General features: G+C 65.3%; 2 protein-coding genes across 10 annotated transcripts in view; one reads left to right on the top strand and one right to left on the bottom strand.

Moving 5' to 3' along the window:
• Window positions 1-261: 261 nt before the first annotated feature.
• Window positions 262-8775, bottom strand: LOC138821664 (collagen alpha-1(III) chain-like; the record flags this gene model as incomplete). The annotated part of the gene is made up of 8 exons (XM_070014114.1): window positions 7760-8775; window positions 5845-5900; window positions 4724-4792; window positions 4381-4606; window positions 2742-2961; window positions 1782-2108; window positions 861-1417; window positions 262-351 (listed from the first exon to the last, which is right to left on the bottom strand). Coding segments are annotated over exons 1-8 (2561 nt in total), but the record flags the coding sequence as incomplete, so codon positions are not given.
• Window positions 8776-9282: 507 nt separating this feature from the next.
• LOC138821663 (transcription factor COE3) overlaps window positions 9283-13147 on the top strand; it is a 120367-nt gene continuing 116502 nt past the window's right edge. For 7 of the 9 annotated variants that reach the window (XM_070014109.1, XM_070014108.1, XM_070014105.1 and 4 more), the window contains exons 1-4: window positions 9354-9487; window positions 9604-9760; window positions 10105-10168; window positions 10805-10860. In XM_070014109.1, coding sequence (XP_069870210.1) covers window positions 9354-9487; window positions 9604-9760; window positions 10105-10168; window positions 10805-10860 — 411 coding nt within the window. Of the gene's footprint in view, window positions 9488-9603; window positions 9761-10104; window positions 10169-10804; window positions 10861-13147 lie in introns of all 9 variants that reach the window. The other 2 variants (XM_070014112.1, XM_070014106.1) reach the window with 1 other exon arrangement.

Genomic DNA, 13147 nt, shown 5'->3' with positions numbered 1-13147 from the left:
ATGGCCAAAAATAACTTCTCTCTTTCAGTAAGATTTCATGATTCAGCACATTTCACTTTCACTAGAAAAGGTTGAAATAGAACAAAACAGCCAGGAGCAGGGAGCAGGGGCAGGCAAGGAAAAGCAATGGATGGACGAGTGCTCAGACCCAAGCCCAGCACCGGGAGCTGGACCATTCCCACCACTGCATGCTCTGTTCTTGGCTTAGGAAGTCGGTTTGTTTAGGGGTCTACATGGCACTTAGGTCTGGGAGGAACCCACGGATGAGAATCTGGAGGAGAAAGTGTCAGATTCTCGGCGAGAACGAAGGCGCAGCTGTAGGGCAGGAGCCCAGAGCCACTTCCAGTCTTCCTGTGCAGGAGTGGGCCAAGAGGTCAGGACAGCGCCCTGTCCGGCCTGACTCCCGTTCTTGCTTCGCCATGCGCTTAGACGTGTTTGCCCCTTAGTTCTTTGCAGAGGACACCAAAGGCGGGCCCTGGCCCCAGGGCGCTGGGCACGCCCTAATGTCCGAGCTTGCTTGGAGAAGGCAGAACAGGTATTCTCTTCCACAGCGGGCTGTGGGAAATCCCGGCTCTTTGCAGACGACCTCTGGCCTCTCTCCATTTCATCTGGCCTGCCACCGGGCCTTGCGCAGAGCGCCTCATTCAATCAGTAGTGTGTGTGTTGGGGGTGGGGGAGAAAGTTCTTCCCCACTCTACACAGAGCCCCCTCCCCCCACCTCTGGCCCGCAGGCGTGGACCCAGCTTGGAGCTCTTTGGGGCCCTGGCCTCTGACACGCGCTCTCGGCCCAGGTGGGTGTCTGGGCCATCGCCCGGGAGGAAGGCGGGCTCGCGGGTCCCTGCGGACCCCCTCCCGCCCACCCCCAGGTGTCCAGCCCGGGCTGCAGCTGCGGCCGCGGGGTGCCGTGGCGGGTGGGCCGCGGGGCCGCCTGCGGGCACTTCCTCCAGCCCGGCTCGGCCCCCGCCCGCTGCCCGAGCCGCCGCCCGCGGTGGAAGGCAGCGCGGCGGCGCGTGCGCACTGGCGCGCTCGCGGCGCGGCCCGTGGGCTCTCCGGGGAGGGCGGGAGGTGGGAACGTGGGAAGGCGCGGGGCCGCACACCTCCGGGCCCGCCGCCGGCGCCGCTGACACCTCGCGGCCGGCGCGCGCGCGACGTCGCCGGTCCGTCGAGTGATCAGCACAGGTAGGCCGGCGCGCGGGGCGGCTCGCGGGCCCGTCGGGGGCGCCCGTCGCCCGCTCTCCCCCGCCGCGCGGCCCCCGCGGGCAGCGGCCGCAAAGTTGAACTTGGCACCTGGCGCCCGCGGGCGGCGGGGCGGCGGGGCTGGGCGCGCGGAGGCCAGGGCCTCTCCGTGAACTTTGGCCGTGGCGGCCAGGGAGGAGGGCGGCGGGTCCGTGGGTGTCCCCGCAGCTTTCCCGCAGGACTGCGTGGAGACGGGGCAGACCCCCCGCACCCGCCCTGGCCCCGCACCGAAGCGGGACCCGAGGAGGGCGCGGGGGTGGGGGAAGGTCGGGACGCCTGGGCGCTCGGACGCGGACGCGGGGAGCAATTAAAAGTCCTCCTTTCGGATTAACAACCAAACATTGATCGATGTGTCAGGAATCGCGCTGATTTACGGCAGGTGCTCATTTCTGCGGTATGGGGAATTTTATGTGCTCCAGGTGAAACCGAGTTCACCCAGCTCCGGCGCAGATTGATGTTTTAATAAAAATAAATAAAGGGGCAGAGCTCGCTGGGCCTTGGGGACGTCGAGTCTCGAGTCGCCGAGTTAGACTAACAAATCAAACCGCGTTATCTTTGCGCGTCGCGCCTCGCCGTCCCGCGCACGGGAGCCGCGCCCGGGAGTCGCGGTCGGCGAAGTTGGGACGGTGTTCGGAGGCGCGTGCCGCTGGCGGCCCGCGGCCCGGGATCGCGGTAAGCGGCGAGCCCAGCGGTGCGCGGGGCGGCGCGCGGGGCGGCGGCGGCGGCGGGAGGCGGAGCGGCCTCCGCGCCGCGCGGCGCCCGTAGATGGCGCCCTGGCCCCACGCTAGGCTCGGAGCCTTGGCTTTGCCGGGCGGCGCGCGGGCGGGGCTGGCGCGGGGGCGCGGGGTTCCGCACTTGCGGTCCACTCGGACCTAGGGGCGCGCGGCTGAGCACCGCAGAGACCACGCGTGCGGTGGTCGCTTTCGTTTGAAGGTCGGAGGGGCGGCGGGGGACGCAAAGGGGGCTCCGCGGGTTCCAGGGACCCCCGCGGGCCCCTCCTCCCGTGCTCCCCGCCTCGGCCTCCTTCCCTGGCGCGTGGCCGCGAGGAGGGGGAAGCGGGGGGAGGACCCCCGCGTGCAGCCCCGGGAGGGGCCGAGCGCTGGACCGGCGGGGAAGATCGCCAAGTGGAAAGCTGCGGGCGGCTCGCCGCGGAGGGCGGCCCCGCGGGCCGGAGGCCGTCCCCGCCTGCGCGCGCGAGCGCCCGCCCGGGCCCGCGCAGGCCCCGCCGCCCGGCCGCCGGCCCGCGCGCCGCTTTGCAATGTAAATTTCAGCGGGACAAATTGCTTATTAATAGTCTAGCAGAGAAGCCGCCGCGTTCCTCCTGCCTTTCTTATGTGTTTTTATTTCTGCACGGCCCGGAGCGATGCCCCGAGCAGCCTCGCCGCCCAGCGGCTTCCTCTTCATTTCAATATCCGAAAGAAAATGCAAATCTCCGCGCTGAAAGTTAAATTAGCGACGGCTTTAAGCGAGTACATTAGTATGGGAAACGGACACGTGCTTGGCGCGGGGGTCGCCGCCTCGTCGCCGGACTCCTCCCGCTCGGCGCACTTAGCAGCTCCTCGGAGTTGGGAAAGCCCGGAGTCGCTGGCCGACGGGCGCGCGGACCGCGTCCCCCACTGCGCGGCCCTCCCGGGGGCGCCGACCTCGCGGCCGCGCGCGGGGCCGCGCCACCCGGGGGCTCGGATCCCCGGGAAGTCTCGTGACGGCGGCCCGGAGGGGCTCGGGCTGCCTCGACCAGAAGCGAGTTGGGCCCGGATGGGAGCAGGGGCCCCGTGCGTCCCCTTCCCCCGCAACTGGAGGACTCGGCTCCCTGGGCGCCCGCCTCCCCCCTCGTGCGCGCCGGGCCCGTGGTGTGTTCAAGGCGCGCCGAGGGGATGGGGGGGGGGAGATAGCGGAGCGTGAGAGCGTCGTTGCGCAGCGACCCGGCCACCCCTCTCCGGCCACTGCCGCCTCGACGCCCGGGCTGGGGAGCTGGCGCTTCACACCGAATCCTGTGTTGGCAACCTTGTGCCGACGTTCGGCTTCCGGGCCAGGGCATCTGTCCGCCCTCGAGCCAATGGCAGGGCACTCCGTGCCCGTCCAGGAAGGAGTTAAGACCGAGGGCGTGCTGGAGAGGTCTTGTTAGGATGTAATCTGCATTTTTAAACTAGCGCGTAATAAAAAGTGAGAAGTTTTGAGACACCTTTCTTGATTATACCTTTGGCGATACTTTAGGTTTTACATTTAATTTGCATTTTGTTCTGAGTGAATATTGAAGTCTTGAGTGGAGGATTGAATTTTATTAGGACATCTGGACTGACAATATCAAATCAGACACCAGTGGCCCAAAGCATGCTAAAATTTCAGAGTTAATTAGAACGCAGTGTGTTTAATTAAAGCCAATTATAATATTTGAAATTATCTGATCGATCCATGTTTGTACAGTTCGGGTCTATGGAAGTGTCGATTGGCACACTTTGTGCCATTCGATCGAGAAACTTCTCTGGGGAAAGTTTGCTCTGTAAACTGGAGGGGGCGGGCGGCGTGGAACCGTCGTCCCCGGAGCCGGCTCCCGCTGGTCCTGGGCGCCGCCGAACGCAGCTCACGGCTCGGCAAACCCCAGGCGCGCCGCGGCTCCTCTCCGGGTCTGGGAGACCCGGCGACGCCCCGGCTGTCGTTCAGAGCCTGGTCGCTTCTTCCAAGCAGTTTTCCCCCCCTTCTTTTTCTTAAACCAAAGAGCGACCTTTAAGGTTGCACGATGCGCTGGGAAAAGCCCGAGTTTGATTTGGGATCCTTGTTCTAGAACGGACCGGCCCGGGCTAGCTCGGCGCGGCGGGGGCAGCACCGTGACCTCAGGAACCCCAGGAAAAGTAAGGCCAGGAGGCGACGCGGTTTTCTCTCCGGGTTTGCATGTCGCTGGATCCGAGCGCGTGGATCTGGGCGTGAATTTCGGCCCCACTCGAAGAGCCCTGGGTTTCCAGCGAGACGGAGGAGCTGTTTCGCGGTGGTGTCCGCCGCCCCGCGTGTCCGTGGGCACTTGGAGCGCTCGTTCTCCTCAGCTCTGCGCGCGCGCGGCGCTCGCCACGCAGGCCTGGTGCGGGACGCGGCGTTCCCGCGGGTGCACGTGTGCAACAATTGGGGCCGGGCGGCGCTCGGGGCTCCTACCTGGCCGCCGAGGGCGGTGGGGTCCGCGAGAGCCGGGTCGGCCGCAGCCGGGAGCCGGCGGTGGCGCGGCTCGCCCGGCGCGCGGCACCTCCCTCTCCCCACCCCAGGAGGCGCTGTTTGTCAAACTTGGCTGCCCTGGCGGGAGGCGCCGCCGGCACTCTCGGGAACCAGGCGCGCGCCGCAGGCCCGGGGTCGGGCGTCGGAAACCTCGGCAGCGCAGTCAACACTGGGGGAGGGCGCTGCGCAAAACCGGGAGCCCTCAGCTCCCCAGTGGTCACTTTTCACTCGTGAACCCCACCAGGCTTCCAGTCTCCAACCCCACGTGCGCGGGGCTGATGCCCACGGTTTTTGCCTTCGGGTTCGGGCAGGTCAGCGGCCTCCCGGGGGCGCCCTGGCTTCCGTTTCCCTTTCTCTGCGGAGGGAGGGCGCGAAGGTCCCGCGGGAACCACCGAACCTAGCTGGCGCTCAGTTGAACAGGTGGGGGATGCCTGTGTGTACAGCTCCGGCTTCCATTTCTCTCTCCCTGCTGGTGACAGTGACCCCGTGAGCCCGGGCGCGTAGGGCCTGATCCCCTACCCGTGTTGGGCAGGGTCTGCCGGAGCGCGGCAGTTCCGCCTTATTCTTATTCTTGGGGGGGGGGGAGGTGTCAGGGATTTTCTGGGTGCGCCTCCTCCATTCCCTCCGACATCCCGGGGCGCAGTGTCAGAGCAGCGCTCTCCTTTCAGACGGTTTCAAAGCCCTGCCAGGCTGGAGTGGGCTGGAGGCCCAGGTCGCCTCGTTTTGCGCGTGATCCCTGGGCTCCAAGACCCAAGGACTTGGAGACGGCCGCGCTTGCCACGCGGGGCGGGAACCAGACGTGGGCCTGAGTGGATTGCTTTCCACCCTTTGCCCAAGGCCTGGTGCTTGGAGGCCCGTGGGTGGCCGTGGATCCCCGGAGGGCGCCCCCTTGGGCAGAGCCTACCCAGCCCTCAGGTGCTCGGGGAATCCCTGCTGGGGCAGAACATGAAGTTTCTCTTCAGAAGGGTGGCAGGGAGGCTGGCTCGGGGGGCTTGGTGAACGGGGTGCCCCGACGCTGGGCCGCGGCCGGCTCCACGAGGGGCTCTTGTCCCCCAAGTTGGCTAAAGTTTCCGAATCCGTCCCCAGCCAAGCGTGCTCCTCCCAGGCCTTGCACCTCCGGCCTGGCAGGACTGAAGAGCTGGGGGGGGGGAGTGTCGTGGGGCGATCCCTGAACCACCCTCCCCGGGCAGCGGGCAGGAGCGCAGGCCACGGCTGGGGCGCGGGGTGGCTGGGCAGGAAGGCGGGCCGGGCGCGGGCCCCGGGAGGGTGGCCTGCTCGGCCAGGCTTGGCCTCCTCGCGCCCTGCCCGGAGCGGGGAGCGGGGAGCTGCCGTCGCTGTCTCTTTAAGGTCACTGCCTGCTTCGGCACGACGTGGGGAGGACAGCTGGGCACTGGCCATCTGACTGACTCCGGCTCGACATCTGGGAGCCCACTGGTGTGTGGCACGCGAAGCGCTCGATGCCGCTATTTAAATGCAAATGCGAGGGGGCTCATTGAAGCCTCTCCCCGTAAATGCGCACAAAAGGAACACTTCCCACCCTCCGAGGCGGCGGCGGAGGCGACGGCGAGGGCCACCCGTGCAAATCGCGTTGGGCGCGAGGCCTGGAGGAGCCGGAGGAGCCGTGGTCGCCGCCCCCGCGGCTCCGGGAGCCCCAGCGAAGGCCACGCTCCGCCCGGCCGGGCCCCTGGCTGCGCTCCGGGCGCGGTGCGCACGCTCAACTTCCAAAGTAGCCGCTGCTTCCCAGGCACCACTTCCGCCCCAGCGTTGCCCGGAACCGGCCAGGGGCGGGGGGCCGGGCTCCCGGGGGGAGGAGGCGGCCGGGGACGCGCCGCCCGGCTTCTCCCTGGACACTAACTAGCGGCCTCCTCCCCCATCTCTGGCTTGGGTGCTCTGCCCCTCTCCCCCCTCACCCCCGCGCCACATGGGAAGTCTGGGGGTGGCGTGGGGTGGGCTGCGCGCTCAGACCCCTCCGCAGTAGGCCGGGGCGGAGGCTCGGCCCGTGAGCCCTGTGCTCCCAGAGCCTGCAGTAAGTGACAAAAAAGATAAAGTTGGTGAATGATAAAGACCGTATTTTCCACGCTTTGGGTGCGGGACCAGATGATCTAGAAAATGAGCTGAAATGGATTCAGCCTCCGAGCCTGTTGTGAGAGCAGCTGATTCTCCCATTTCGGGCCAGATGGCTGCTGAACACAGATTTGCATTCATTTTCGCTTAATATCGTCCAAAATAGTGGGGCAGCTGCATTTGTTGTCAAAAAGGTTTAAAACCCCTTTTCTTTCTGGGGCAGGATCGTTACCTTATGTGATGAGCTTATAGAACTTTTTTTTTCCCTCTTTAGTCAACAGTATCAGATTTAGAAGGATTTGTTTTTAAACCTTCTAATTTGGTAATCAGATTTAAATCGCCTTGGCGCGTGTAATCTGAATTAAAGATACTGTAAATGATTTTAAGCATGATACTTCCCCCGCACATGAGGACAGGGTACCTCCAGCCCAGGCTGGACACGAGAGGAAGTGGACCACAAAAGCAGCATTGTTTTCTGTTCCCAACATCATCTTTCCCTAAAAGACACTTTGCATATTCTGACTTATCACCCTGGCCCCCACCATGAGCCTCCCTGAGTCCCCCGCGAGCACCGAGCCTCGGAGCACAAGGAGACAAAGCCTTTCCCAACCCCACTCTCCACCCCTGGGCAACTTTCCTCCTCCGTGATCCCTCCTCAAAGAAAGTGTTACCTCCTGCACACAGGTCTGCCGTGAGTGGGAAGTGCCGGCTTATGAGGAATACCGAAATTTTCTTTTAATTTATCGTGAATAGTTTCCATACACTTTGATTTAAGGTTATTAACATTCTATAGACAGTGGCATCTTTAATATGTGGCGATCGCTTCTAAAGACTAATCTCATTACCCTCAAATAGTCATAAAATATGATTTTATTATACTTACGTATTTAATTAGACGGCCGGCCCCGTAATGGATTTTGAGATAGGACTGGCGCAACAGCTTTGATAATTCACTTATCTTTGGCAATAGTCATTAACCCCAACACCAGCAAAATAGATTGCTTTCCAGCACATCTCTTCTCTAACCCCTTCCAAGAGGCGCGGGGAGTGTCCCCAGACAGCCTAAGTCGGACTTCGATTTTCCCGATTAATTAAAATATTAACGTATACACGCCGCCACACCACTAAAAAGAAGGCAGTGCTGCCCAGGCCCGGCGGGAGGAAGCGGCCCCACGGCACTCGCGCCCCGAAAGCTATTTCCTCCCCGCCTCGACTCGCAAGGGCCTGGCTTCTCCCGGCAGGAAAGTGTGCGGGACACCTCCCGGGCGTCCCCTGGGTCTCCGCCTCGCGCGGAGCCGACGTCCGTTGGGCGGGCCGTGCGTCTGGCGCTGCGCCCCGGCCGGCGGCGGGAGCTGGGCCGCCCGGCCCCGCGCCGCCCTCCCGGACCCCTCGAAGCCCGGTCGGAAGCCGTGCGCCGCCCCCCCCGGCCCGGGGCCGGCGCCCCTGGCGCCCGCTCCGCGTTTCCAGCGAGGGCCACCGGGAAGGTCCGGCCTGGGCGCAGGGCGCGACTCCGGACACCAGAGCCGGCGCCCTGGGCCGGCCGGCCTCGTTCCCGTCGGCGCGGAGGCCGTGGCCTCCTTTGTCCCCGCCGCGCGGCAGGACGGGCCGGGAACCCGGGACTCTGGCGGCCACCGGGAGGGAGAGGGAGCGAGTGACGGAGGACGCTGCCTCCGACGTGGATCCCGGGCCGGGCGCTCGCCGCCCGGGGCTCCCGGCGGGGCTAGACGGGGGGCCGGTGGGCCCGCAGCCGCCCCAGGTCTGCCTGGGAGTCAGGCTGCGCGGCGCGGGGCTCGGGCTCGGGATGCGGAGGGGAGGGCCGGGCACTGTCCCCGCCGTCCGCCCCTTCCCGGGGTTCCTCCCCACGGGCTCGGCGCCTCGTCCCCGGGTTCCCTGTGGGGCGCCCGGCCCCGTGCATTTATGGCATGCACTCGGGCCCCGGGGGCCCCGGGCGGCGGCTGTGTGGCACGTTTGTGTGTGGGGCGGCGTGACGGGGGCCGGGCCGCACCGCTGCCTTCCGCGTGACCGGGGCTCCGAGCGGGAGCCGCGGCGCGCGGCGTGGCCGCGGGCGGCGGGGCTCGCGGGGCTCGCGGGGCTCGGGCTGGCTCGCGGCGCCGTCAGGCAGTCAGTCGGCGCGCGCGGCGGCGGCGGCGGCGGCGAGGGGCGCGGCGAGGGGCGGCCGCTCCCATATATGGCGCAGGCGCCGCCCCCCGACGTCACCCTCTGACAGCGCCGCTCCCGGGGGCTTCGAGTTTTGGCTCCCGGGAAAGGGTCCATTCCTCGGGGAGAGAGGGCTGAGTTTTGTGCGCCTCCGTCCGCTGCGCGCGCCGCTCCAGGCCCCGCCGCGCCCCGCCTGCGCCCGGGACTGCGCCTCGCCACTCACTGCCCGTTTATTTGTCTTTGGAGCAGGCGGGCCGCGCCAGAAGCGGGCGACCCCGCCGTGTCCTGCAGCCGCGGACGCCGCCCGGCTAGGATGACACCACGTTGAGCCGCCTGCAAACAACAACAACAACAAGCTCCGCCGGCCGCCGCGTCCCGCTCCGCCTCCGCCCGGCCCGGCCGCCGCGTCCCGCTCCGCCTCCGCCCGGCCCGGCCGCCGCGTCCCGCTCCTCCGAAGCCGCCGCCGGTGGAGCCTCCGCCGCCGCCGCCGCGCCCCCGGCCGCCCGGACGAGCGCTGGCCGCTGGTGCATGCGGCGCCTGCCCGGGACGGGCTGAAGCCGGCGGCGGGGCCGGACCGCGGGCGCCGAGCCGGGCGAGGGCGGCCAGGGCAGCCGCCGGCCGCCGAGCCCCGAGCGCCGCCGACCGACCGCGGACGCGCTTTCGGCCGGGAGCCGCGGCCGCCGCCAGCAGTGTTCATGTTTGGGATTCAGGAGAACATTCCGCGCGGGGGGACGACCATGAAGGAGGAGCCGCTGGGCAGCGGCATGAACCCGGTGCGCTCGTGGATGCACACGGCGGGCGTGGTGGACGCCAACACGGCCGCCCAGAGGTACGTACCGGCCGCGCCCGCGCGCCCCGGGCCCGGCCCGGCCCCCGCCGCCGCCGCCGCCGCCGCCGCCGCCGGCCGGCGCCGCTCACCCGGCCGCTGTCTCTTTCCTCCCGCAGCGGCGTGGGGCTGGCGCGGGCGCACTTCGAGAAGCAGCCGCCCTCCAACCTCCGGAAGTCCAATTTCTTCCACTTCGTGCTGGCGCTGTACGACAGGCAGGGGCAGCCGGTGGAGATCGAGCGCACCGCCTTCGTGGACTTTGTGGAGAAAGAGAAAGTAAGTGCGCTCGCGACCCGGGCCTCGGCCTGCGCCCGCGGCGCGCGGGGCCGGCGCGGCTCGGCGGGGCCGCCCGCGCACCCCTCCGCGCGCCCCGCCGCCCCCGCGTGCCCGCCCCGCCGCCACGTGCGGCCACCGCCCAGCAACTTCTCCGCGCCCCGCACACCGGCGGGGCCGCCGGCGGGAGAGGCTCCGCGCCGCGCCGCCGGGAGCCCCGGCCTGCCCTGCGGGAGGCCCCGGGGCCTCGCGCACGCCTGCCTGCCCGCTCCGAGGCGGAGGGCGGCCGAGCGCGGGGGGGCCTCGCCGCCGCCGCACTAAACGCAATCCTGTACCGTTGCTTTCAGGAGCCAAACAACGAGAAAACCAACAACGGCATCCACTACAAGCTCCAGCTGCTGTACAGTAACGGTGAGTGACCCGGCCGCCGCCCGCCGCCGGCCCCCGCCCCGGCCCGACCTAAAGATGGCGAGACTAAAATGACACGGATGTAAACACGAAATCTTCTCGTGGCATAGAAGGAAAACAAAACATAAACGATCGATAAGTCGATGGCACTTCACATGATTAACCGGTGGGCCTTCAAGTAGAAGGTAAAACGAGGATCGATACGGGCTCCTGCAAAACAGCACTTTTAAGTGACTTTTTTCAATGTTGCAAATTAATGTTAATCACGGGGATGGGGCAGCGCCCCCGACCCAGCCCGACTCCCTGCCCGGGCCGGGTTTAAAGACACGCTTCCCTGGGAGGCGATGGAAAAGGGCAGTTTGGACTCTGTTTGCATTGGGTGCATTCTCTTTTTCACCAAAAAATAAAGGACCGCACGGGCCCAGCAGCCCTAGGCAGCCTGTTTGGTGCCTGGCACAATGCTTCGAGCCTCTTAATTAAGAAAAAAAAAAGTGAGACGTGCCTGGCCTCTCACCCCTCTCGGAGGGATTGCCCAAGTTTCGCTGCAGCGCGGAGGCGGCGGTCACCAACTAACCCGGGCTGTGTCCTTCCTGAGGGGCAGCGCAAACCCCGTTGAGAATTTGTCTCTGTGTTTTGCAGGAGTCAGAACCGAGCAGGATCTGTATGTTCGCCTCATAGATTCAATGACCAAACAGGTGAGAAAGTTTATGCCTTGCACTTGCTTTTTTTTTTTAAGCTGCTAAGCTGGGGTTGTCCTGGGGTAGAGAGAGAGAGAGAGAGAGAGAGAGAGAGAGAGAGAGAGAGAGAGAGAGAGAGAGAGAGAGAGAGAGAGAGAGAGAGAGAGAGAAATGGATCTCTTGTATTTGTTTTTCATTTAGCTTCCTTGACATGCTAATGAGAATTCCATATTTATTGGAATAAATGGAGCGATTGGAGCAATAGTTTATGCTGTCATTAGAACAGGACCTATATGCTTTATTAAACGACTTGTGATTGGAATCAAATTCTGTCTAAATTAATTATAGTAATTAATATTTGACAGAAAAATTTCAAGATTCCCCCCTTGTTTATTTTTTTAAATGTTTCTCTGCTTGGAATCATTGCATTGATTTTATTTTTTTCACTCTAACAAAGGCAACTAACTTCTTCCCAAAGCTCACTGAGTCAGGCTTGATTAGTTCATTTTTCCCCCTCCTTCCCAGGGTGATGGTCTAGTAACACGAGACGTTTATTTGGATTTAAAAGTTAAATGTGTTGGGGTGAAAAGTCACCTTGTTCTCCTCTAGTCCATCTTCACCTCTCAGCCCCCCATCTCCATAATTCAAACTCTGAGCTCCAGGGGTCACTCAAACCATCCACTGCTCAGCTCCCTCTCCCAGCCTCTGTCATACCTTGTAAATAACATAATTACAAGCAGTTCCTTATTAAATTATTTAACCTGTCTTGGTCAACTTTTCCGATGATAACTATTGGCTATCAGTAATGTGATTAAGTGCAGAAACCGCTTCATTGCCTTTTGACATTGGACAGTCGGTCTCCGGCGCTGGGTATTGTTTTTTGTTTGTTTGTTTGTTTGGTTTAAAAATCACTTTAAAGACATGGCTCCCACTCTCTTGAAGTGGAGTTGGGCCGGGGCACAGGTCCAGAGGATAGATGAAGTCCCCGCAGCCCCGCTGGATTTCGAGTGTACTCACAAGCAGGCTCTCACCCTTAGAAATGAAAGTAGCGTCTTCGTTTTGGAGGCGAACTTTGAGAAGCGTGAGCCCAGCGAAGGGGGTCCCCGCTTCCCGGCCAGGGCACGCACACCTCTCGTCTCTGCGTGCGGTTAGCTGGCACGTTCCATTTCTCTTTGGAAAAGTTGGCCTGGCCTAGGCCGCCGGGGCGTCGGGCTCGAGGTCCGACGCCACGGGGAGCGCGCGCGGCTCTCTCCGGCGGGGGAGCGGATCCGACAGGTAAACCCGGCTCTGCGACCCAGGCTGGCGGCGTGCCCCGCGGTCACTCCTCACCGGCTCTGCACGAGCCTGCGGCTCGGCTGCCGCGCTTCCCTTTGTGTGTGGCAGGGCCGGACGTTTTCGGACTCACCCTAGTCTAAGTTAGGCGGGAGCGGGAGGGGGGGCTCGGGTAGAGGGTACTTTCACCGTCCGCGTAGCCTGGCCCCGTGGCAGCGCCGCACAGGGCAGAGAAGGCAGCATTTAATACCGCGCGGACGGGCACGGAGGGTAGAAAAGGGAAGAAACAGCCCCGTAACGGATCAAAGAGTCAATGGCGCTGAACCGACAGCTTATGGATTTCTGTTTGTGCTACAAAATAAAGAATAAATCAGATACCCGCGCGGGCTCCTGGGCGGGCCGGGGCGGGCCGCGCGCCCGGCGCCCCGCGGGGCACCGCTCAGCTCTGCGGCTCGGGGCGCGCCGGGCTGGGCCGGAGGCCGGGGCGAGGCCCCGGGCGCCCGCCAGGCCGGGCTTTGTCTGCCCGGGAGTGCGGGAAGGTGCCGGGGAGGTTGGATGTCGTTTCCGGCTGGTCTCGGGGTGGGGGCGAGGGCCGCCCCCCTCCGTGGGGAGGGGACGCGCGGCCCCGCGCCCGCGGCCTTCGCTCCGCTTATCCCCGGGCGGCGGGGCCGGGCCGCCGCGGGCCGCACCATCTGGCGGGGCCTCGGCTCGCAGCCGCCCGGGCGCGCGCGCAGACGCCGCCTTTTTACCCGAGAAAAACGGTCGTTGGCGGCTTCCGCCTCCACGCCGGGCGGCCCTCGGCGCGCGCCCCGGGCCCCGCGGGCGGGAGCACGTGGCCGCGCGGGCCGGGCCTCGGCGGGCGCCGCGCCACGCCCGGAGCGGGGCGACCCCGTGCGGCCCGGCGCGGGCGGCCGGGCCCCACGGCGGGGGGCGAGGCCCCGGGGCTCCCGCCGCCCTGCCCGCTGCCCGGGCCCCGCGGACGCGCGGACGGGGACCCCGGTGTGCACAATGCCGGGGCCGGGCGCCGGCGGCG

Source organism: Dipodomys merriami, unplaced genomic scaffold, assembly GCF_024711535.1.
Source record: "Dipodomys merriami isolate MVZ:Mamm:240054 unplaced genomic scaffold, mDipMer1.0.p SCAF_924, whole genome shotgun sequence".
In the NCBI taxonomy this organism is placed as follows: domain Eukaryota; kingdom Metazoa; phylum Chordata; class Mammalia; order Rodentia; family Heteromyidae; genus Dipodomys; species Dipodomys merriami.
The sequence above is the reverse complement of the archived record's forward strand: the minus strand, read 5'-3'. Positions and strand labels throughout refer to the sequence as shown.